The sequence below is a fragment of the Chanodichthys erythropterus genome, chromosome 8 (assembly GCF_024489055.1).
Source record: "Chanodichthys erythropterus isolate Z2021 chromosome 8, ASM2448905v1, whole genome shotgun sequence".
NCBI lineage: Eukaryota > Metazoa > Chordata > Actinopteri > Cypriniformes > Xenocyprididae > Chanodichthys > Chanodichthys erythropterus.
Genome location: NC_090228.1, coordinates 30,926,928 through 30,952,652, shown reverse-complemented (window position 1 = coordinate 30,952,652; position 25,725 = coordinate 30,926,928). Strand labels below are relative to the sequence as shown.

General features: G+C 39.6%; 1 protein-coding gene and 1 pseudogene across 2 annotated transcripts; both read right to left on the bottom strand.

The window, feature by feature from the left end:
• Positions 1 to 834: 834 nt before the first annotated feature.
• On the bottom strand, positions 835 to 25,070 carry LOC137024739 (tripartite motif-containing protein 16-like; annotated as a pseudogene).
• On the bottom strand, positions 8,727 to 23,329 carry LOC137024744 (gastrula zinc finger protein XlCGF57.1-like). Of its 2 annotated transcripts, none has more exons than XM_067392605.1 (2): positions 23,084 to 23,329; positions 8,727 to 10,836 (listed from the first exon to the last, which is right to left on the bottom strand). In XM_067392605.1, exons 1-2 carry the CDS (start codon positions 23,166 to 23,168, stop codon positions 9,620 to 9,622), a joined length of 1,302 nt encoding a protein of 433 aa, XP_067248706.1. In that variant the 5' UTR covers positions 23,169 to 23,329; the 3' UTR covers positions 8,727 to 9,619. The 2 variants fall into 2 exon arrangements, with proteins under 2 accessions (XP_067248706.1, XP_067248707.1); XM_067392606.1 differs by lacking the exon at positions 23,084 to 23,329 and adding an exon at positions 11,815 to 11,969.
• Positions 25,071 to 25,725: the final 655 nt, after the last annotated feature.

Here is a 25,725-nt window from a genome sequence, read left to right as displayed (position 1 = left end):
TGGTCTGCACTTTAAAAAACTTTATTTGAAGTACACAGGAGATAAGATGACAAACGTTTTGGATTTTTGCCTTTGTCAGTGTAACAATTTCATTCACTCTCAGTAGTAATATGGAAAAAGCGCTATAAATCCACAGGTGCTCACAATCATAATTAAAGCAATCAGACAATCAGTCCACAGGCTTAAGGAATGACAAGAGTAAATCACAATCTGACAAAAAACACAACAATGATTAAGTCTTATAACTGATCCAAATATGTACAATTAACTAGTTATAATTAATTATATTCCCCTTTGAGCTAATTTGCTACAAAAATTGTTTCACAAATTCAATTGTTTCGCAAAAAAGTTTGCGTTTTCAGGCCTCTTGTTTTTGTGTAAATCAAGGGTCTTCAACCAGGGGTTTGCGATGGTACTGCAGGGGGTCCGTGCATACTTGCTTCCTTTACTCAGCTCTTAATATTTCTACAGTTACATAATTATTATAGTTAACATAATGCACTTTGCCTTTTATTGAACATTTTATTTTCTAACTGCTCAAAATGAATTACATGGATGAATCGAGTGAGAGAATGTATGCAAATAAACATTCAACTCGTGTCACAGATAGAAAGGGAAAGAGTGACTGTTACAGTTTTTAGTACATAGTTGTGGTGTAAACATAAAGTATCCTTAGAATAGATTTGAATCTGTTCGTCAAAAAAAAAAAAAAAAAACAGCTTGTAATTTTAACTGTTGAAATCTGGAAGCCATAGAAAGAATACTTTTTATTTAATCCTTAAAAATCCTTATTTTTACCCCCCCCCCCCCCCCTTTATTCATGAAAAAGCATCATCAATTATTATAATTTATAAATAAACTTTTAATTGGAAGCCATAGAAAGAACATTTTTTTTTTACTTTCCATTAAACATACAATATAATACAATATTAATATTGCAAAAAAAGCTTTTACCGTAGAATTAAGATTTTACAGATATTTTTGCTTGTTTGAATAAGAATACACTTTGAATACTTAATGTAGAAAGACTTAATGTAATGCAATAATAATAGTATAATACTGTAAAACCTTATAAGTTCAGAGTACTCAAAATTATTGTAGACAACAGTTACCTTGAAAGAATTTAAGTAAAGCCTCTCAAATTTTTAAAGTAATGAATAATTATAAGTAACAAGTCAAACTAAAAAAAAATAATGTATTGTACTTAATGTTTATGTCCACTGTACTTAAAACTATTGTTTACCAAATGTAATATTTCTTATTTTTCAATTATTTTGATGCAGTGGTTGTAAAACCCAATAAGATTACTCAATTACTCAAAACATTTAAGTAAACAACTCAAAGAGTATTTTAGTAGATTGTAGTAGTAATTTTTTCATACTACACAAATTCAGTAATTACAATTTAATTGAAATACTGAATAAACTAACACCTAATCTTTAGAGCGTTAATGTTACCATCAAAGAGACTATCACTATTTATGTGCATGAACTGTTAAACTGTTAAACATTACAGAAACATATTTAAATAGCAAAATAACAACAAAAACTGTATTAATCTTGTGCAAAAACATGCACACAAAAAAACACTTCCTGAAAAAACTCCCTCACAGAGTGTAACGCAACGCATGCTTGGAACCCGAAATTTGCTGCAAATAATTTTAATGTTGAATGAACTCTGCTGATAATGTAGATTATGTGGTAACATCGGCATCGACGTGACATGGATGACGTCACTTTATATTGCTGAGTAAATTTAAAAATAATAATTTATGTGGTTTAAGGGTTTACTCAAAAATGTTGAGATACACAAAATTTAATTAAACTCCTCGTTCAGAAAATGTAATAGTTTTAAGTTGCATCAATGATTTAACAGACATTAATTGCAGCATACTCAATCTTTATAAGTTATTTGTACTCTTCGGGTTTGCAGTGTATGGGTAGAATGCAGTGTATTCTGATTTATCAACACAGTTTCACTGAGGATCCAATGGGAACCGTAAACCCAGGATAGAGCGGTTGAGTGAATGTGGTCTGGACTGTGTGGATGAGGATCATTGTGTCTCCAGAGACGCTGTAGAAGGACAGAGTTCCTGCACTGTGATCCACATACACTCCTATTCTAGTGCTGATGGACTCTACAGGGAGTTTAGTCTGTATCTTATTGTGTATGAATGTGCAACTGAAGGGAGTACAATACAAACTCCAGGACTGATCATTAGATCCAAACAAACACTCACGACCCCCTCCCTTCCTGCGGATGCTCTTATATGACACTGATATAAACACATATTTCCCACTCCACTCAATCTCCCAGTAACAGCGTCGATCACTCACACTCTCTCTACACAACACCTGCTGATAACAATCAAATCTGTCTGGATGATCAGGATATAACTGATCTGTGTCAGTGACGGAAATCACTGTGTTCCTCTCAGACAGACGGAGGAGTTTATTCACTGTGTTCAGATCCAGATTGAGCTGATGGGAATCTGATGGAGATAAAACATCACAATCAGGCATGATCAAATTAATGTATCTGAACTCTTCATGTTCAATATATCAGCAGTGTCTGATAATATAGGGTAGACAGTTGGAAGAGATTTTGGGACAGACCTGACCTGTTGAAAAGAGATGGTATTCATCCCTCCTGGGATGGTGCTGCTCTTCTCTCTAGTAATATGGCACATAGTCTTAAAGATAAACCGTGACTAACTGGGGCCCAGGTCAGGAAGCAGACAGACTGGCTAAACTGATCATCTGCTAGCTGCCTCACGTTACAGAAGTCAGATCATTCCCAACACATAGAAACTCTTACACCTAGATATTATCACATAGAGACTGTGTCTGTACCCCGAATTAGTAAAAACAAAAAAACTCTCAAACCCATTTAAGGGTAAAAATTGAATTGATGTTTGGCAAATAAAACGCAGATATGATACAGATAAACAAATGATAAAGATTGGGTTGCTTAATATTAGATCCCTTTCTACAAAATCACTCTTTGTAAATGATATGATTACAGACCATAATGTAGATGTGCTGTGTTTGAGAGAAACCTGGCTAAAACTAGATGATTACATTACTTTAAATGAGTCCAAACCCCAAAATTACTGTTATAAACTCAAGCCTCATCTAAAAGGCAAAGGGGGAGGTATTGCTGTAAACTCCAAGAATTTGCTGGTTTTCTAATATCCATGTAGATAATGAAAAAGATGCATTGGGATTGGCATTTACAGACATTCTAAACTCTGTTGGAGTTAGACATCACGTGTCAGGACCCACTCATTGTCATAATCATATTTTAGATCTAATATTGTCACATGGAATCGATATTGATGCCATTGACATTCTGCAGCAGATCAATGACATCTCAGATCATTATCTAGTTTTAAGTATTCTTCATTTAACCAAGGTTGCAAATATGGTTGAACCATCACTTCTAACACTAAAGATTGCTTTATCTTTCCGAATGAAATGTTGCAACAGAAACGACTGAGTCTCTCATTTCCAGCACTTTAGACACAGTTGCTCCTTTGCGCTTTAAAAAGATTAAAGAAAACAGTCCAACGCCATGGTACAGTAGACACACTCGGGCCCTTAAGAAGCAGCTGGGAGAAAAGAAAACTAGAGGTTTTTCGCATTTTGTGGAGAGAGAGCATGTTTGCGTAGAGAAAGGCCTTCAAAACTGCTACCTATAGAGTAAACACATAAATGAATGGCAAGAAAAAATTAGGGGTCTTCTGTTTTCAGTTAAAAAGGTGTAATTTAAGCAGCCCCCAAGTTAATAATTATCGATTTTTACAATGGAATCAAAAATTCAATCAAAAATGTACTTTTTCCTAGAGCTCCTGTAAAGCCAAGACAATCTCTGTCCGTTATATAAATGAAGTGCTATATAAATTAAGATTACTTGACTGGACTTGTCTTACCAGACATCCTGGTAAGCTGATCATTTACATGATCAACTATAAAACTCTTCTGTCATGTTTTCTTTCTCCTTCTACAGGGAGAACATGAACACACTCAGTGAGTTTTTCTAATTGTTTTCTTAGTTACTTACATCGTAGGAAGTCGTTCCTGGTCCTGGGAACAATGTTGGTGAAAGTGACTGTGGAAATCAACAGACATGAAGAGTGTGATTATCATGTTCCCTGCATCCGTTCCTAAGACATTTCTAATATGATGATCTACATGATATGAGATGATGGAGGATCATTTCTGAGAGCAGATGAATCTCCAGGACTTTACCTCTGTCAGAGATCTTCTTGAGCTCCTCTTTGTAGAAATCCTCCAGTTTGTCTCTCAGCTGACGGACAGATTCTCTCACGACATCAAAAGAGGAGAGAGAACTGAAGGGAATTGTCATTTACGTCTGTAGATTCAGGAGGAGCTGAGAGAGACTGGAAACTCTACAGAAAAAAGAAAATCAAAGCTCATCACCTCCACACTTCAGACAATAACCTGCACTACTGTCAGATTTGAGCAGCTCTTCTTGATCTTTAGTGACTCTCCTCAACCCTGCACTTTCACAGCATCAGCTTCATTCTTCTCATATTCATTATACTTACACTATAAGGAAAACACTTGATGGTTAAACATCTGGCAAAAACTTAAATGTAAAAGATCAATGTGGACATTCAGGTACGCATGCACTGTGAGTGCGAACCATGCAAGAGTACGGGACAGTACTACTACTCTTGTGTGAACTACTGTCATCACTACGGTGGCAAGCAACTTTATTACCACTTGGATATTACACTTTTCAGTTAATGTAATTAATTTGAGTGTAGTTGGGTTTATAACAGGTCTGGTTCTCACCTTATTGATGAACAAGTTTTGTAGTTTGCAAGTAAAGCTGCAAATTCCTCCGTTAACGTCAGCTGCCTTCGTAATAATGACTCTGATACGTGCAAGTGAACATCACTGCACGGCATAAATGGTAAATATATTGTCTTAACAAAAGTGCCTTTCTTCCTGTTTTCTTCCATACAAATGTTTTATCGTATATGACCTAAGCATGCTCCGGCCCGGAACATTAAGTGCAATGTGAGTGTGGGGAGGGGGGACAGTCACACTTGGGCTCAGTTGAAGGCAACCGTTCCCAGTGGAAGTACACCTTCTGACTAATGAATACATAATAACCGAACACACAGATCAACACTTCAGTCAACGGCTCATTCTGCTCTCATAAAATGTTTCTCTGTGAGTCTCTTGCTCAAGTCCACTATGATCCTGTTCTTCTAGATCTTTGTTACCTGCAGGAAATGGATGTGATCCTGTGTGTGTGAAAGCTGCTCCAGCTCAGCGTCTCTCCTCCTCAGATCATTGATCTCCTGCTGCAGTCGCTCCAGTCGTTCTTCAGCTCGACTCACTGCAGTCTTTTCCTGATCTCTGATCCGCTGTGTGGCCTCAGAGCGGCTTCTCTCAATGGAGCGGATAAGCTCAGAGAAGATCCTCTCAGTGTCCTCCACTGCTGTCTGTGCAGAGCGCTGTTAGGACACACATTACAATCACACAGTGGCTTCAGTGAGTCCTGACTGAGACTTCTCAAACTTCTCTTCTTCTCCAGACTCACCTTATGAGACTCCACAGCCTCTCTCAGCTGCTGAAGATCTTTCTCTCTCTGCTGGATCCTCTGCTGGAACGACTTCTGCGTCTCCTTAAGCTGGTGCTAAAGGACAAACCAATAACAGCAAATGTTTTATACTATTGTCGTATAAAGTATGTGTTGATAAATGTATATTTGACCAAGTTCAATGTTCTCCTGTTCACTTCTGCTGACGTCTGCAGTGTGAATGATGTTACCTGATCTTATGGGTGCCAATATAAATAGTGTCAGCATTATTTCATAAGTGTTTAGACCAGGGGTGCCCAACCCTGTTCCTGGAGACCTACCTTACTGCAGAGTTCAGCTCCAGCCCTGCTCAACACTCCTGTCTGTAATTAAGAAGTGCTCCAGGAGATATGATTCAGGTGTGGTTTATCAGGGTTGGAGCTAAACTTTGCAGGTAGGTAGATCTCCAGGAACAGGGTTGGGCACCCCTGGTCTAGATTATAGTTCATACCTGTTTCTCTGTCCTCTGTGCTGCAGCTGATACAGTGTTGTGGTTTTTATGTTCATCCATCGTACACAGCAGACATATAAACTTCTGATCAGTGTGGCAGAAAACCTCAAGGATCTTGTCGTGTTTCGCGCAGATCATCTCCTGCAGTCGTCCAGTGGCTTCAGTCACTTTATGTGGCTTACGTGAGTGAAATTCCTCATGACGGTCAAAATGAGTTTGACAGTAAGACTCCAGACACACCAGACAGGACTTGACAGCTTTGTGTTTTCTTCCAGTACAGACGTCACACTGCACATCTTCAGCTCCAGCGTAACAGTCAGCAGGACGTTTTCTCTTTCTCTTCAGTTTCTCCACCACTTCAGCCAGCATGGTGTTTTTAGCTAAAGCAGGTCTTGGACTGAAGGTCTGTCTGCACTGAGGGCAGCTGTAGACTCTCATCTGATCCTCCTGATCCCAGCAGACTGTAATACAGCTCTTACAGTAACTGTGTCCACAGGGAATGGCCACCGGATCCTTCAGGAGATCCAGACACACTGGACACGTGAACTCATCCAGAGAAATTCTGGCTTCTGCCATTTTACTGCATGAATACAGAGACACAAACACACAACAGCTCAACAACACTTCAGTTTCTTTTCCCCTGAAATCATGCAATTCCTGCTTCCTGGTTCTGTGTTTGAGTGCCGTGTGCAAAAGTCACTGATCATAAAATGTCCACTAGGTGTCAGTCTCAGACAGACTCAAAGAATAAGAGTTACAGAGAATCAGGGCAACACCATTAATAACTGCAGTAATATCCTGATTATCACATCTATGCAGTGCTCTAATTGATTTAAACTGTAAGAAAAACTGTTTTGTTTTTTAAATAGTTCTTGACTAGAATTATCTACAATATGTATCCTTCAGGAGATCCAGACACACTGGACAGATAAACTCATTCTGATCCACTGAAAATTTGGATTCTGCCATTTTACTGCATCGATACAGAGACAGAAACACACAATAGTTCAAACTACACTTCAGTTTGTCATTCCCTAAACATCATAAAGCCTCATTCCTCATATTGTACTATGCTCCAACACACCTGGATGTGCTGTATTAGTTCCTTCCTTGCCACTGCCTGGCTTGCTTAGTTGGCGGATGTGCCCACCAGAGCCTGAGCCCCTTACATCTGTGGTAGATTTCCCCTATGCACCAGACCTAAATCAACCTGGTGCCCCTGACACCTACAAGAATTATCCTCAGGTGAATCCCACTCTGCCTGCAAAGGTTGACACCCAAGTGTAACTGCTCTGACCGCATATGATGCCTAAGAGTTATAATTACCTGACCGCAATCAACCCCGCCTAAGAGTCTCACTCTCAGTCGAACAACGTCTTGTCCCCTACGACACTAAACCTGGGAAATAGATTTCAAGTGTCTAAGTTGCAGCACTGCACAATAACCAGCAACTCCAGTTGATGCCCCAGGACCTCGTATCAATCACAGAGAATCCCACCAGCAAAAAGAATACAACAGTTTATATAGGATAGGAGCATGATAAAACATTCTTCAATATGATTGGTTCTTCATATGTCAAAACCTTCTGTTACTAGGTAAAGCAAGATCTGCCCAAATCATGCGTTTATTAGTTCCTTGGTTACTCAGTAACACTACAGGTCACTATCTGAGCCATCCTCGACTAGGCTGGGGGTCCTCCATCTCAGGGGGTCTTCGTGGCAGCTCCATCATGGTTGTTGATGCCATCAGTGTTGTGTGGATCCATCTACTCTCCAATCTGGACTCAGGGTACCATCCCCAGGGGATACCCAGGGGATGGGGACAGATGACGGGGAATCCGTCCCAATGGTTGCATAAAACTCTGGACCAACATGGTTACTTCCTCTGGTAACGCCACCATGGGGCACTAGGCTGGGCATCTGGGTATCATCCTGTTATCACATCACATTATTCTGGCTTTTACCATCTTCTGCACCTCTGGTCCCTCCCTGGCATCTCCTGCCAACCAGCCCTCCTTATAACAACCCCTTTGCCTGCTCCTCGTCCACCTCCTCTCCCTTACCATGGTGCAGGGGGGGGGGGGACTTCTTTGGACTTCTTAATCTGTGACAACTTGAATTTAATTTTATATGCATGTTTTGTTGAAAGGTTCATTTGAAGTTCATAATCACCATTATGGTGGGTGTTTACCAGGGGTGTGATAGACGGTTAGCTCATGACACGAGACACAAGACTGAGTTCATGAGAGCGAGGCAAGACAAGATTTTACACAGTATTTTTAAGAAATCCTCAATGATTAAATACATAACTAGTAAAAAGGTCCTGGAGGGCCACTGTCCTGCACAGTTTAGCTCCAACCCTAATCAAACACACCTGTGAAATACACACCAATGAAATAATGAATATTGCACTCTATTATTTAATTGCATTATAAAGTTTATCTTATTCTATGTATAATATTTGATTTACATTATAGTATTTCCAGGGCAGTTTCTAGACATTTGGAGTCCACACCCCTTCTAATAAAAAGCACTTGAAACAAATATGATTCCTAACAATTTTATTAAACATTTGTTATTAAAATGTGTATATTTTTATAAAATATTTTTTTATAAAAATTTAACCAAGATAATTCTTATTTGTTGAGGATGCTATTTTTTTTTTTTTTCAAATAAATAATTTATTTACAGTTACACATCCATTATGAACAGTTTCACCTATTCTATAAGTAAAATGAGAAAAAAAGAGACATTACATTGCCAAAAAACAAGTACAGATGGACACTTCCCAGACATTACTTCAGTAAATTAAAATCAATGCTTTAATCGTTTTTTGGACAGGATTTACCCCTCCTACTGAACCAATATAGACTATGTCATTATCATAATATGTATTGACAGAATGTTCATATTTGGGTGAACTATCCCTGTGATTTCTTCATACAATTTTATAATTATTTTTCAATTAGAGCAGTAATGTACACATCAGCAGAATTTTTTTTAAAACATTCAAATACTCTAGTGCAGTTAATACCCAAACTCGGGTACAAAATGCTCAATTCATTTAATTCTAACCCCGACTTAAATTATCATTAAGGCCAAACATTCCAGGGGGTTAATAAAGGCCTTTTGGTTTTGTAGGAAAAATGTCCGTATTTATAACTTTATAAACTATAATCACTGGTTTCTGTCAAGGGCTGTATGTGAGTCTAGTTCTAGCTGAAGAGTGACCTCAGACCCACTGCATGTGATCCTGTTATTTTTGAGTGTAGCCTAAATTTCACACAAATACATACATTATATTGCCAAAAGTATTGGGACACCCCTCCAAATCATTGAGTTCAGGTGTTCCAATCACTTCCATTGCCACAAGTGTGTAAAATCAAGCACCTAGGCATGCAGACTGCTTCTACAAATATTTGTGAAAGAATGGGTCGCTCTCAAGAGCTCAATGAATTCAAAGTGTTGTGCCGTGATAGGTGGCCACCTGTGCAATAAGTCCATTCATAATGTAATGTAATGGCAAAGATTCTTTTATTTACATTGAGCACAATTAACTGTGAACCTTCATGTGGGAATTAAGTGTTCCTTTCCGAGTGAAACTCTTTCCACACTGATCACATGTGAACAGCTTCTCTCTAGTGTGACTGATCATGTGATCCCTAAGGTTTATTTCTGTTGTGAAGCTCTTCCCACACTGTTGGCAGATGAAAGGCTTCTCTCCGGTGTGAATGTTCATGTGTTTTTTAAGCTTTCCTTTTTCAGCGAAGCTCTTTCCACACTGAGGGCATGTGAAAGGCTTTTCTCCAGTGTGAGTTCTCATGTGGACATTAAAAGTTGCTCTTTGTCTAAAGCTCCTTCCACACTGAGAGCATGTGTAAGGCTGCTCTCCAGTATGAATTCTCATGTGGGCATTAAAAGTAGTTTTATATGTAAAACCCTTCCCACATTGAGGGCATGTGAAAGGCTGCTCTCCAGTATGAGTTCTCACATGGTTATTAAGGTTTACTTTTCGATTGAAACTCTTTCCACACAGTTTGCAGGTGAATGGCTTCTCTCCAGTGTGAATTTTCACATGGTTATTAAAAGTTGCTTTGTGTGTAAAACTCTTTCCGCATTGAGGGCATGTGTAAGGCTGCTCTCCAGTGTGAATTCTCATGTGGCTTTGAAGGCTTGCTTTTCGATTGAAACTATTTCCACACTGATCACATGTGAACGGCTTCTCTCCCGTGTGAATTTTCATGTGGCCTTTAAGATATTCTTTTTGAGTGAAACTCATCCCACACTGTTGGCAGGTAAAAGGTTTCTCTCCAGTGTGGATCCTCATGTGGCTCATAAGATGTCCTTTTTGAGTGAAACTCTTTCCACACTGTTGGCAGGTGTAAGGTCTCTCTCCAGTGTGAATTCTCATGTGGCTTCTGAGGCTTCCATTTTTGGTAAAACTATTTCCACACAGTTTGCAGGTTAAAGACTTCACTTCAGTGTGAATTCTAACATGCCTTTTAAAGATTACTTTTTGACTGAAACTCATTCCACACTCTTGGCAGGTGTAAGGCTTCTCTCCAGTGTGAATTCTCATGTGGAATTTTAGACGTCCTTTTCTGCCAAAACGTTTTCCACACTGTTGGCAGGTGAAAATTTCTCTTTTTCGTGAAGTCTTTTCAGTCTGTGAGCAACCAATTGACTTTTCTCCAGTAATAAGATTCTCGTACTGGTCTGTCTTTTCTACTTCATTCAGTTCTTGACTCTCCTCTTTCAATGCCATCAGGTCTAAGGCAAAAAAAGTCAAATACAAGTTTAGCCCAGTTTAACAACAAACATCAAAACCAACATAAAGTAATAAAACAACAACATGCATGTTAGATACTAGAGCTGCATGATTAATTGTTAAAAAACAATTGCATTCTTGATTGAAACATCCATGCATCTTATTTCTAAATGACAGCAATTCTGCATCTATTACCTTGATTCTTTCACGTTAAAAGCATCAACGGAGCGTAAGTAGCATGTATTATGTATCCCGGGTTAAAAGTGTCCCGGGATAAAAGTTTAGGCCTATAGTTTGGAAATGAAAACCGATCTATATGGTAGCGATCAAAATAGAGCAAGTCACCTTTTAGAAAGTGCTTTGGCACCAGGGGCGTAAATTTCATAAACATAAAATTTATTAAGAGCAATTTTTGAAGGGGACACAAATAACACAGCCAAAATTTTACTTATAAAGAATATATTTAATGTTACACAGTTTAAGCTAAATAGTAGCAAAACCTACTATTATTAGTGTAGCATGGAGTCTGCCATTATGCTCATTGTTTCTCTTTGGTTCAATGAAAAAACTGACTAAATTGGCCAAAATATTCTTCAAAATCTATATATATTTATTTTTTATTTATGTTTTATTTTTTTACCAAGTCACCAAAATACGATGAATACCAAAGTCCCTTTTAGTCTTTGTGAATACACACGGAGCATAACCGAACACACAACAGAAAATCTATTAGCCTTATTACATTTGACATTTTTTCAGTGTTAATTGTTGTTGGTGTGGGTGACTTATCTTATAATATCCAACAAGCTATGGTAAACAAGCTAGGTAACATCACTAAAATAGCGGACTCACTGGGAAAAAATCATCAGTTATCATCTTTTTTTGTTGTTATGACTAATTACTCAGCACCGTCAGCATTAAAGAGAAATAATCACTTCATCCGATGTTTTTGAATAAAATAGCCTTGACAGCCGACTTACTGGAACTCATCTGTCTGTAGAACTGTTCTCTCCCGCCGGCGCCGCCAGACTTCTACAGAATCTACACACACGCGAGTGTGACGTGCTCGGTGGACCAAACCACTGGGAGGCAAGGGAGGGGTGACTCAAAATGTTTCTAAACTTAAAACACCCCGTTTTCGTTTGTATTGCTTCACTACTTACATAATTATTTTAATTTTATATAATTTATGTACAATGCTTAGCGTGGTTATTAATTATATATATTTTTTTTTTGGGGGGGGGGGGGCAGCACTCAGATAGGGGGGGGTTCCTGACCCCCCTGTCCCCCCCGCGATTTATGCCCCTGTTTGGCACTGGTATGCATTGCTTATTTTGTTATGCCAGGTGGCGGCAGAAAAAGTGTTTGTCATTGAATCATTCATTCAAGAGAATCATTCATTTCAGAAATTCATTCACAAATCTTAATTTATCTAATAACCAAAAAGTCTTCATGAATGAGACATTGACTCCATTTAAATTGATGTATTTTTTAAATAGCCTGAAGCAACGACCATTTTGTCAGAACCTCTAAAAAATTACATGTTATTTTGTTTAGCTGTCTAATGTTTGTATCTTCAGAATCATTGGGGAATCACAATCTCCATTTTAAACAAAAATATTGCGATTCTCAATTTATCCAGAATCATGCAACTCTTATTGTGCACAAAGCTATTAAGATAAGTGTTAAATGCAATCTCAAAACCTCTTGTTAACTCACATTCTTGGCCACTAAAGATTGTTTTCTAAATAATCTTCCTGATGAATTTAATCTCCTCGGCATACCAGTTAATTTAGAACAGAAGTGTCCAAACTTGGTCCTGGAGGGCCACTGTCCTGCAAAGTTTAGCTCCAACTTGCCTCAACAGACCTGCCTGGAAGTTTCTAGTATGCCTAGTAAGACCTTGATTAGCTGGTTCAGATGTATTTAATTGGGGTTGGTGCAGGATTGGACAGCCCGGCTCGACATTACAACAAACTATTGGCTCTCGCATGTCCAGCACTTTAGAAACAGTTGTTCCTTTGCGTTCAAAGAAAATGAAGGAAAATAGTCCAACGCCGTGGTACAACAAGCACACTCGGGTTAAGAGAGCAGCCCGAAAAAGTGCAGCTGCAAGAAAGCAGATTGGAGGTTTCGCATTTCATGAAAAGCAAGCATCATTGCATACAGAAGGGCCTTACAAACTGCTAGATCTACTTATTCAGACTCTCTTAGGAGAAAACAAACACAACCCTAGGTATTAATTTGATGCAGTGGCTAAATTAACGAGAAATAAAGCTTTATCTTCAGATGTTTCAAACTAAATTATCAAAATCAATAAATGTATGTTAGACTCTATACTGACCAAGCTGCTCAAATGTGCTGCGTAACATGAGAATGAACCTCACTGGCTCTTGCAGAAGCTTAAACATGCTGTGTAACACGATAATGAACCTCACTGGTTCTTGAGAAAGCTCAAACGTGCTGTGTAACACGAGAATGAACCTCATTGGTTTTTGAGGAAGCTCAAACGTGCTTCGTAACACAACAAGGAACCTCATTGGTTCTTGAGAAAGCTTAAACGTGCTGCATAACATGAGAATGAACCTCATTGGTTCTTGAAGAAGCTAAAACGTGCTGCCTAACACGAGAATGAACCTCATTGATTCTTGAGGAAGCTCAAACGTGCTGCGTAACACACAACAAGGAACCTCACTGGTTCTTGCTGAAGCTTAAACATGCTGTGTAACATGAGAATGAACCTCACTGGTTCTTGAGAAAGCTTAAACGTGCTGCGTAAAACGAGAATGAACCTCGTTGGTTCTTGAGGAAGCTCAAACGTGCTGCGTAAAAGGAGAATGAACCTCATTGGTTCTTGCTGAAGCTCAAACGTGCTGCGTAACACGAGAATGAACCTCATTGGTTCTTCCTGAAGCTTAAACATGTGTAACACGAGAATGAACCTCATTGGTTTTTGAGGAAGCTCAAACGTGCTTCGTAACACAACAAGGAACCTCACTGGTTCTTGAGAAAGCTTAAACGTGCTGCATAACAAGAGAATGAACCTCATTGGTTCTTGAGGAAGATAAAACGTGCTGCCTAACACGAGAATGAACCTCATTGATTCTTGAGGAAGCTCAAACGTGCTGCGTAACACGCAACAAGGAACCTCACTGGTTCTTGAGAAAGCTTAAACGTGCTGCGTAACATGAGAATGAACCTCATTGGTTCTTGAGGAATCTCAAACGTGCTGTGTAACACGAGAATGAACCTCATTGGTTCTTGAGGAAGCTAAAACGTGCTGCCTAACACGAGAATGAACCTCATTGATTCTTGAGGAAGCTCAAACGTGCTGCGTAACACACAACAAGGAACCTCACTGGTTCTTGAGGAAGCTTAAACGTGCTGTGTAACACACAAGAATGAACCTCACTGGTTCTTGCTGAAGCTTAAACATGCTGCGTAACATGAGAATGAACCTCACTGGTTCTTGCTGAAGCTTAAACATGCTGTGTAACATGAGAATGAACCTCACTGGTTCTTGAGAAAGCTCAAACGTGCTGCGTAACACAACAAGGAACCTCACTGGTTCTTGAGGAAGCTTAAACGTGCTGCGAAACATGAGAATGAACCTCATTGGTTCTTGAGGAAGCTCAAACGTGCTGCGTAACACGAGAATGAACCTCATTGGTTCTTGCTGAAGCTCAAACGTGCTGCGTAACACGAGAATGAACCTCATTGGTTCTTGAGGAAGCTTAAACATGTTGCGTAACATGAGAATGAACCTCATTGGTTCTTGAGGAAGCTTAAACATGTTGCGTAACATGAGAATGAACCTCATTGGTTTTTGAGGAAGCTCAAACGTGCTGCGTAACACACAACAAGGAACCTCACTGGTTCTTGAGAAAGCTTAAACGTGCTGTGTAACAAGAATGAACCTCACTGGTTCTTGCTGAAGCTTAAACATGCTGTGTAACATGAGAATGAACCTCACTGGTTCTTGAGAAAGCTTAAACGTGCTGCGTAAAAGGAGAATGAACCTCACTGGTTCTTGCTGAAGCTCAAACGTGCTGCGTAACACGAGAATGAACCTCATTGGTTCTTGCTGAAGCTTAAACATGTTGTGTAACACGAGAATGAACCTCACTGGTTCTTGAGGAAGCCTAAACATGTTGCGTAACACGAGAATGAACCTCATTGGTTCTTGAGGAAGCCTAAACATGTTGCGTAACATGAGAATGAACCTCATTAGTTCTTGAGGAAGCTCAAACGTGCTTCGTAACACAACAAGGAACCTCACTGGTTCTTGAGGAATCTCAAACGTGCTGCATAACACGAGAATGAACCTCACTGGTTCTTGAGGAAGCTCAAACGTGCCGCGTAACACACAACAAGGAACTTCACTGGTTCTTGAGGAAGCCTAAACGTGCTGCGTAACATGAGAATGAACCTCATTGGTTCTTGAGGAAGCTCAAACGTGCTGCGTAACATGAGAATGAACCTCAGTTCTTGAGGAAGCTCAAACGTGCTGCGTAACATGAGAATGAACCTCATTAGTTCTTGAGGAAGCTTAAACGTGCTGCATAACATGAGAATGAACCTCATTGGTTCTTGAGGAAGCCTAAACATGTTGCGTAACACGAGAATGAACCTCATTTGTTCTTGAGGAAGCCTAAACATGTTGCGTAACACGAGAATGAACCTCACTGGTTCTTGAGAAAGCTTAAACGTGCTGCGTAACATGAGAATGAACCTCATTGGTTCTTGAGGAATCTCAAACGTGCTGCGTAACAACAAGGAACCTCACTGGTTCTTGAGAAAGCTTAAACATGGTGCGTAACATGACAATGAACCTCATTGGTTCTTGAGGAATCTCAAACGTGCTGCATAACACGAGAATGAACCTCACTGGTTCTTGAGGAAGCCTAAACATGTTGCGTAACACGAGAATGAACCTCATTGGTTCTTGAGGAAGCTCAAACGTGCTGCGTAACACGAGAATGAACCTCACTGGTTCTTGGGAAAGCTTAAACGTGCTGCATAACACGAGAATGAACCTCATTGGTTCTTGAGGAAGCTCAAACGTGCTGTGTAACAACAAGGAACCTCACTGGTTCTTGGGAAAGCTTAAACGTGCTGCATAACACGAGAATGAACCTCATTGGTTCTTGCTGAAGCTCAAACGTGCTGCATAACACGAGAATGAACCTCATTGGTTCTTGAGAATGCTTAAACGTGGTGCATAACACACAACAAGGAACTTCACTGGTTCTTGAGGAAGCTCAAACGTGCTGCGTAACATGAGAATGAACCTCATTAGTTCTTGAGGAAGCTCAAACGTGCTGCGTAACATGAGAATGAACCTCATTAGTTCTTGAGGAAGCTCAAACGCGCTGCGTAACACGAGAATGAACCTCACTGGTTCTTGAGGAAGCCTAAACATGTTGCGTAACACGAGAATGAACCTCATTGGTTCTTGAGGAAGCTCAAACGAGCTGTGTAACACACAACAATGAACCTCATTGGTTCTTGAGAATGCTTAAACGTGGTGCGTAACATGAGAATGAACCTCGCTGGTTCTTGAGGAAGCCTAAACGTGCTGCGTAACACGAGAATGAACCTCATTGGTTCTTGAGGAAGCTAAAACGTGCTGCCTAACACGAGAATGAACCTCATTGATTCTTGAGGAAGCTCAAACATGCTGCGTAACACGAGAATGAACCTCACTGGTTCTTGCTGAAGCTTAAACATGCTGCGTAACATGAGAATGAACCTCACTGGTTCTTGCTGAAGCTTAAACATGCTGTGTAACATGAGAATGAACCTCATTGGTTCATGAGGAAGCTCAAACGTGCTGCGTAACACAACAAGGAACCTCACTGGTTCTTGAGGAAGCTTAAACGTGCTGCGTAACATGAGAATGAACCTCATTGGTTCTTGAGGAAGCTCAAACGAGCTGTGTAACACAACAATGAACCTCATTGGTTCTTGCTGAAGCTCAAACGTGCTGCGTAACACGAGAATGAACCTCATTGGTTCTTGCTGAAGCTCAAACGTGCTGCGTAACACACAACAAGGAACCTCACTGGTTCTTGAGAAAGCTTAAACGTGCTGTGTAACAAGAATGAACCTCACTGGTTCTTGCTGAAGCTTAAACATGCTGTGTAACATGAGAATGAACCTCACTGGTTCTTGAGAAAGCTTAAACGTGCTGCGTAACACGAGAATGAACCTCATTGGTTTTTGAGGAAGCTCAAACGAGCTGTGTAACACAACAATGAACCTCATTGGTTCTTGCTGAAGCTCAAACGTGCTGCGTAACACGAGAATGAACCTCATTGGTTCTTGCTGAAGCTCAAACGTGCTGCGTAACACGAGAATGAACCTCATTGGTTTTTGAGGAAGCTCAAACGTGCTTCGTAACACAAGGAACCTCACTGGTTCTTGGGAAAGCTTAAACGTGCTGCATAACACGAGAATGAACCTCATTGGTTCTTGAGGAAGCTCAAACGTGCTGTGTAACAACAAGGAACCTCACTGGTTCTTGGGAAAGCTTAAACGTGCTGCGTAACATGAGAATGAACCTCATTGGTTCTTGCTGAAGCTCAAACGTGCTGCATAACACGAGAATGAACCTCATTGGTTCTTGAGAATGCTTAAACGTGGTGCATAACATGAGAATGAACCTCATTAGTTCTTGAGGAAGCTCAAACGTGCTGCGTAACATGAGAATGAACCTCATTAGTTCTTGAGGAAGCTCAAACGCGCTGCGTAACACGAGAATGAACCTCACTGGTTCTTGAGGAAGCCTAAACATGTTGCGTAACACGAGAATGAACCTCATTGGTTCTTGAGGAAGCTTAAACGAGCTGTGTAACACACAACAATGAACCTCATTGGTTTTTGAGAATGCTTAAACGTGGTGCATAACATGAGAATGAACCTCATTGGTTCTTGCGGAAGCTTAAACATGGTGTGTAACACGAGAATGACCTCATTGGTTCTTGCGGAAGCTTAAACATGCTGCGTAACACGAGAATGAACCTCATTGGTTCTTGTGGAAGCTTAAACATGGTGCGTAACATGACAATGAACCTCATTGGTTCTTGTGGAAGCTTAAACATGGTGCGTAACACGAGAATGACCTCATTGGTTCTTGCGGAAGCTTAAACATGCTGCGTAACACGAGAATGAACCTCATTGGTTCTTGTGGAAGCTTAAACATGGTGCGTAACATGAGAATGAACCTCACTGGTTCTTGAGGAAGCTCAAACGTGCTGCGTAACATGAGAATGAACCTCATTGGTTCTTGCTGAAGCTCAAACGTGCTGCATAACACGAGAATGAACCTCATTAGTTCTTGAAGAAGCTCAAACGAGCTGTGTAACACACAACAATGAACCTCATTGGTTCTTGAGAATGCTTAAACGTGGTGCATAACATGAGAATGAACCTCATTAGTTCTTGAGGAAGCTCAAACGTGCTGCGTAACATGAGAATGAACCTCATTAGTTCTTGAGGAAGCTCAAACGCGCTGCGTAACACGAGAATGAACCTCACTGGTTCTTGAGGAAGCTCAAACGCGCTGCGTAACACAAGAATGAACCTCATTAGTTCTTGAGGAAGCTCAAACGTGCTGCGTAACATGAGAATGAACCTCATTAGTTCTTGAGGAAGCTTAAACGTGCTGCATAACATGAGAATGAACCTCATTGGTTCTTGCTGAAGCTCAAACGTGCTGCATAACACGAGAATGAACCTCATTGGTTCTTGAGGAAGCTCAAACGCGCTGCGTAACACGAGAATGAACCTCACTGGTTCTTGAGGAAGCCTAAACATGTTGCGTAACACGAGAATGAACCTCATTGGTTCTTGAGGAAGCTCAAACGAGCTGTGTAACACACAACAATGAACCTCATTGGTTCTTGAGAATGCTTAAACGTGGTGCATAACATGAGAATGAACCTCATTAGTTCTTGAGGAAGCTCAAACGTGCTGCGTAACATGAGAATGAACCTCATTAGTTCTTGAGGAAGCTTAAACGTGCTGCATAACATGATGAACCTCATTGGTTCTTGCTGAAGCTTTAAACGTGCTGCATAACATGAGAATGAACCTCATGCGTAACACGAGAATAGACCTCTTGAGGAAGCTCAAACGTGCTGCGTAACATGAGAATGAACCTCATTAGTTCTTGAGGAAGCTTAAACGTGCTGCATAACATGAGAATGAACCTCATTGGTTCTTGCTGAAGCTCAAACGTGCTGCATAACACGAGAATGAACCTCATTGGTTCTTGAGGAAGCTCAAACGCGCTGCGTAACACGAGAATGAACCTCACTGGTTCTTGAGGAAGCCTAAACATGTTGCGTAACACGAGAATGAACCTCATTGGTTCTTGAGGAAGCTCAAACGAGCTGTGTAACACACAACAATGAACCTCATTGGTTCTTGAGAATGCTTAAACGTGGTGCATAACATGAGAATGAACCTCATTGGTTTTTGCGGAAGCTTAAACATGGTGTGTAACATGAGAATGAACCTCTTGAGGAAGCTTAAACATGCTGCGTAACACGAGAATGACCTCATTGGTTCTTGCGGAAGCTTAAACATGCTGCGTAACACAAGAATGAACCTCATTGGTTCTTGTGGAAGCTTAAACATGGTGCGTAACATGACAATGAACCTCATTAGTTCTTGAGGAATCTCAAACGTGCTGCGTAACATGAGAATGAACCTCATTAGTTCTTGAGGAAGCTTAAACGTGCTGCATAACATGAGAATGAACCTCATTGGTTCTTGCTGAAGCTCAAACGTGCTGCATAACACGAGAATGAACCTCACTGGTTCTTGAGGAAGCTCAAACGCGCTGCGTAACACGAGAATGAACCTCACTGGTTCTTGAGGAAGCCTAACCATGTTGCGTAACACGAGAATGAACCTCATTGGTTCTTGAGGAAGCTCAAACGAGCTGTGTAACACACAACAATGAACCTCATTGGTTCTTGAGAATGCTTAAACGTGGTGCATAACATGAGAATGAACCTCATTAGTTCTTGAGGAAGCTCAAACGTGCTGCGTAACATGAGAATGAACCTCATTAGTTCTTGAGGAAGCTTAAACGTGCTGCATAACATGAGAATGAACCTCATTGGTTCTTGCTGAAGCTCAAACGTGCTGCATAACACGAGAATGAACCTCATTGGTTCTTGAGGAAGCTCAAACGCGCTGCGTAACACGAGAATGAACCTCACTGGTTCTTGAGGAAGCCTAAACATGTTGCGTAACACGAGAATGAACCTCATTGGTTCTTGAGGAAGCTCAAACGAGCTGTGTAACACACAACAATGAACCTCATTGGTTCTTGAGAATGCTTAAACGTGGTGCATAACATGAGAATGAACCTCATTGGTTTTTGCGGAAGCTTAAACATGGTGTGTAACATGAGAATGAACCTCTTGAGGAAGCTTAAACATGCTGCGTAACACGAGAATGACCTCATTGGTTCTTGCGGAAGCTTAAACATGCTGCGTAACACAAGAATGAACCTCATTGGTTCTTGTGGAAGCTTAAACATGGTGCGTAACATGACAATGAACCTCATTGGTTCTTGCGGAAGCTTAAACATGGTGCGTAACATGAGAATGAACCTCATTGGTTCTTGAGGAATCTCAAACGTGCTGCATAACACGAGAATGAACCTCACTGGTTCTTGAGGAAGCCTAAACGTTGCGTAACACGAGAATGAACCTCATTGGTTCTTGAGGAAGCTCAAACGTGCTGCGTAACATGAGAATGAACCTCATTAGTTCTTGAGGAAGCTTAAACGTGCTGCATAACATGAGAATGAACCTCATTGGTTCTTGAGGAAGCTCAAACGTGCTGTGTAACAACAAGGAACCTCACTGGTTCTTGAGAAAGCTTAAACGTGCTGCGTAACATGAGAATGAACCTCATTGGTTCTTGCTGAAGCTCAAACGTGCTGCATAACACGAGAATGAACCTCATTAGTTCTTGAAGCTCAAACGAGCTGTGTAACACACAACAATGAACCTCATTAGTTCTTGAGAATGCTTAAAGGTGGTGCATAACATGAGAATGAACCTCATTAGTTCTTGAGGAAGCTCAAACGTGCTGCGTAACATGAGAATGAACCTCATTAGTTCTTGAGGAAGCTCAAACGCGCTGCGTAACACGAGAATGAACCTCACTGGTTCTTGAGGAAGCCTAAACATGTTGCGTAACACGAGAATGAACCTCATTGGTTCTTGAGGAAGCTCAAACGAGCTGTGTAACAACAATGAACCTCATTGGTTCTTGAGAATGCTTAAACGTGGTGCATAACATGAGAATTAACCTCATTAGTTCTTGAGGAAGCTCAAACGTGCTGCGTAACATGAGAATGAACCTCATTAGTTCTTGAGGAAGCTTAAACGTGCTGCGTAACATGAGATTGAACCTCATTGGTTCTTGAGGAAGCTCAAACGTGCTGTGTAACAACAAGGAACCTCACTGGTTGAGAAAGCTTAAACGTGCTGCGTAACACGAGAATGAACCTCATTGGTTCTTGAGGAAGCTCAAACGAGCTGTGTAACACACAACAATGAACCTCATTGGTTCTTGAGAATGCTTAAACGTGGTGCATAACATGAGAATGAACCTCATTGGTTCTTGCGGAAGCTTAAACATGGTGTGTAACATGAGAATGAACCTCTTGAGGAAGCTTAAACATGCTGCGTAACACGAGAATGAACCTCATTGGTTCTTGTGGAAGCTTAAACATGGTGCGTAACATGACAATGAACCTCATTGGTTCTTGTGGAAGCTTAAACATGGTGCGTAACATGACAATGAACCTCATTGGTTCTTGAGGAAGCTCAAACGTGCTGCGTAAAATGAGAATGAACCTCATTAGTTCTTGAGGAAGCTTAAACGTACTGCATAACATGAGAATGAACCTCATTAGTTCTTGAGGAAGCTCAAACGTGCTGCGTAACATGAGAATGAACCTCATTAGTTCTTGAGGAAGCCTAAACATGTTGCGTAACACGAGAATGAACCTCATTGGTTCTTGCTGAAGCATGGTGCGTAACATGAGAATGAACCTCATTGGTTCTTGAGGAATCTCAAACGTGCTGCATAACACGAGAATGAACCTCACTGGTTCTTGAGGAAGCCTAAACATGTTGCGTAACACGAGAATGAACCTCATTGGTTCTTGAGGAAGCTCAAACGTGCTGCGTAACATGAGAATGAACCTCATTAGTTCTTGAGGAAGCTTAAACGTGCTGCATAACATGAGAATGAACCTCATTGGTTCTTGAGGAAGCCTAAACATGTTGCGTAACATGAGAATGAACCTCATTGGTTCTTGAGGAAGCCTAAACATGTTGCGTAACACGAGAATGAACCTCATTAGTTCTTGAGGAAGCTCAAACGTGCTGCGTAACATGAGAATGAACCTCATTAGTTCTTGAGGAAGCTTAAAACGTGCTGCGTAACATGAGATTGAACCTCATTGGTTCTTGAGGAAGCTCAAACGCGCTGCGTAACACGAGAATGAACCTCATTGGTTCTTGAGGAAGCTCAAACGCGCTGCGTAACACGAGAATGAACCTCATTAGTTCTTGAGGAAGCTCAAACGTGCTGTGTAACATGAGAATGAACCTCATTGGTTCTTGCTGAAGCTCAAACGTGCTGCGTAACACGAGAATGAACCTCATTGGTTCTTGAGGAAGCTCAAACGAGCTGCGTAACACACAACAATGAACCTCATTTGTTCTTGAGAATGCTTAAACGTGTTGCATAACATGAGAATGAACCTCATTGGTTCTTGCGGAAGCTTAAACATGGTGTGTAACATGAGAATGAACCTCTTGAGGAAGCTTAAACGTGCTGCGTAACACGAGAATGAACCTCATTGGTTCTTGTGGAAGCTTAAACATGGTGCGTAACATGACAATGAACCTCATTGGTTCTTGCGGAAGCTTAAACATGGTGCGTAACATGAGAATGAACCTCATTGGTTCTTGCGGAAGCTTAAACATGTTGCGTTACATGAGAATGAACCTCATTGGTTCTTTCACATCAAGCGAAAACGCTTGAGCTTACAACTTTATCACAACTGATGTTAGTTGATGAATTATTAGTTGTGAACAAAAGTCTAAATTCAATCTGTTTTTCTTCAAAAATACAGTTAGATTCTGTAGAGCTGGATATAGAATTAGGATCAAATTGACTTCAGAGTTCAGCTTTGAGAATAAAACCAACCTGTTTGTTCCTCAGTTTCTTCATGTTTGACTCTGAATGTTTCTTCAATCTTCAGTTCTTCACTCTCCTCTTTAATAAACTCCATCTTTATAATAGTGGGTCACGTGGATCTCAGTCGCTTCACCAGGAGGTTTTCTGTGTGTTTGGATACTTTGTCCTGTTTTAGATTTTAAAAAAATTAACATTAAGAAAAATAAATCCAAACTTAATCTCTGAGTGTTACTCAATCAGATCTAGTTCATTAGTTCAGTACACTGGTAAGAGAGGCAGAGTGAGAATTAATGGACTTAAATGACCTGATAAGAAAAAGAAAAAAAAAAACACTCAAAAAGAGGACTAGAAATAAGTTATATGAACCAGTGCCTCCAGGATTCCACAATTCTGTGATCACAGAATTTAATGCAAAGTCGAACAAACTGTCGATCTGCAATATTTGGAAAAGCTTACCATTTTCTAAATTCCAGTTGATTTTGGGCCTAAACGCATCGTGTGATGTCATTGCAACACACATTTAGATATTTATGTTTTGTCATATATTTGATTACCAGGCTTTTATGGCCCGTATATCAGCAATTTGATACAACTGTTATTTATATGGCCAGAAATGTAAATCAATGAGCTCTTTATGACTATATAGCAGACTATAGGGGTGTGATGAGATCTCGATATTTAAAATGTGACAAGATCTCTCGTCAAAGTGAAAAGCTGTCTCGCGATATCGCCATATTGGGGCATAAGGGTGAAAGTACCATAAAATATGCCACTGCTACATTTACATTACATTATAGTGCACACCACGGCACCACCTCCAATGTCATTTTGCTTGTGTATAGAAATAAAAAACATTCAATTCAGTTGAATAATGGTCTCTTCGATTGTAAACTATTTTAAGTGTCTGCTCTGCTCATCCAGCATGAGCTACACACAGTGCAGCAGGAACTACAGTTTACTGATCACGTGACGAGAGTAAAGCGGGATGGCATAGGATATGTTGCACAACATTGAATTCAATGACACATTTATAAACAACTGCCTCATTTTTAAATGAATCAGCCATTTGAATGAATCGTTTGAATTAATGACATCTGCCGCCACCGACTGGCAGTTTAGTTTCATATTTAGAAGTATCATCCTTTACAACATTTGTGATTTTGTATTCAAAATGTTTAAAATATCTCATGACGCAGTTGCAGTTTTTCGGTGGAAATTATTTAATTTGATTGTTAACAGCCCTAGTGTCTTAATATTGTAAATTAATTTTATTAAACAGCCTTTTAATTTTTATTTAAATTATATAAAGCCTTTTAATGCTTGATTATAGGCCATGTTGTTTTTTAAAAAAGTGAGAAACAACTGCCTATTCTGTAAAAAAAAAAAAATTGCAAAATCTTAACCTAAGAACTATTCGTTAGAATAACTTTCCTGGATTTAACTTGAGATAACTCAAAGTAAGAAGTATAGCCTACAAATAATATTAAACGAAATTACTAAATAAGGATGAATGATGTTAAAGATGTTAGGGTAACACGTTTTATTCTTAAAAGTTAGAAAATATAGGGGGAAAAAACAGATACAATTATCTTTTAACTACAGAGAAACGGTGCTTTAACAGGAGCAACAACACGAACAAACTATCGATCAAGTATCAATATAGTATTTATGTGCTAAAGCTAAATGGATTAAAATATTGTGTGGACACGAGAGAAATTGTGGCATTTCCATCAATAATTTGAAGCGTTAAATGACTGAATTAATTTTTACGATAAACTGATTGACGATATGAGGAGCGAAATGTCGACGCAGCTTTTCTGTTATATGTGTACTTTACTCACAAATAAAATATGTTCATGAATGCTATTATATACATTTCCATGTTGCATTCAGAATCAGTTCATACATTTCTGAGTATAATTCTGTATTGTACAAACGGCTTATATTGATTTAAACACTTTAAAAGCGTAAAAACACAAACCTTTCTTCGGCAGGAACACAACAGATGCAGGAGCTCGGCGCAACCTTTTGACGTCACGCCGCCACACCAAAATAAAAGTCCCGTTACAGGATAGTAGAATAATAGGAAAACAGAAAACACATTCAACTGATAAGATAGGGAGGGATTCATTTATATGCAAATGTAAGCAAGTGTGATTTTCTAAGATAAAGTCAAGTATCTTGAGCTTAAAAGATTGGAAAGAATTTTTAAATATTTCCAACTAATTAAAAATCTGTAGATCAAAATTAAATCTGTGGTTGAAATTGAATCCTTGTCATAATATATCCATCTTATTTCCATTCAGTTTTTCCTAAAATATGAGGGCAATAAATACAATTTTAACTTTGTTTGATTAAAGTGCATTATATATATATATAACTACTAAACTTAAACTTTCAAACTGAAAATCTTCAAACTTCAAAAAACAAAACAAAAACAAAAAAAAAAAACTACTTGAAACATGCTGACTAGGCTTTTTCAACCCAACCTAAAGTATCTTTTTTTATCTAGTTGTTGTCAGACGTAATAAGCGTAAGCATAATATTGAAATAAAAAAAAAAAATAGGCTACATTTAATTTGCATGATTCTTCAGTCACCTAAAAATGACAACGCCTAATTCAACAAAACAAACTGGCAGCAGCCTCTTAA

What these genes read in the sequence shown, in the direction of transcription:
- LOC137024744 (XM_067392605.1), bottom strand. Translation starts at nt 23,168, where the DNA reads ATGGAGTTTATTAAAGAGGAGAGTGAAGAACTGAAGATTGAAGAAACA. An exon ending in AGAAACTGAGGAACAAACAG is followed by an intron (nt 10,837 to 23,083) that starts GTTGGTTTTATT and finishes TTTTTGCCTTAG; the next exon opens with ACCTGATGGCATTGAAAGAG.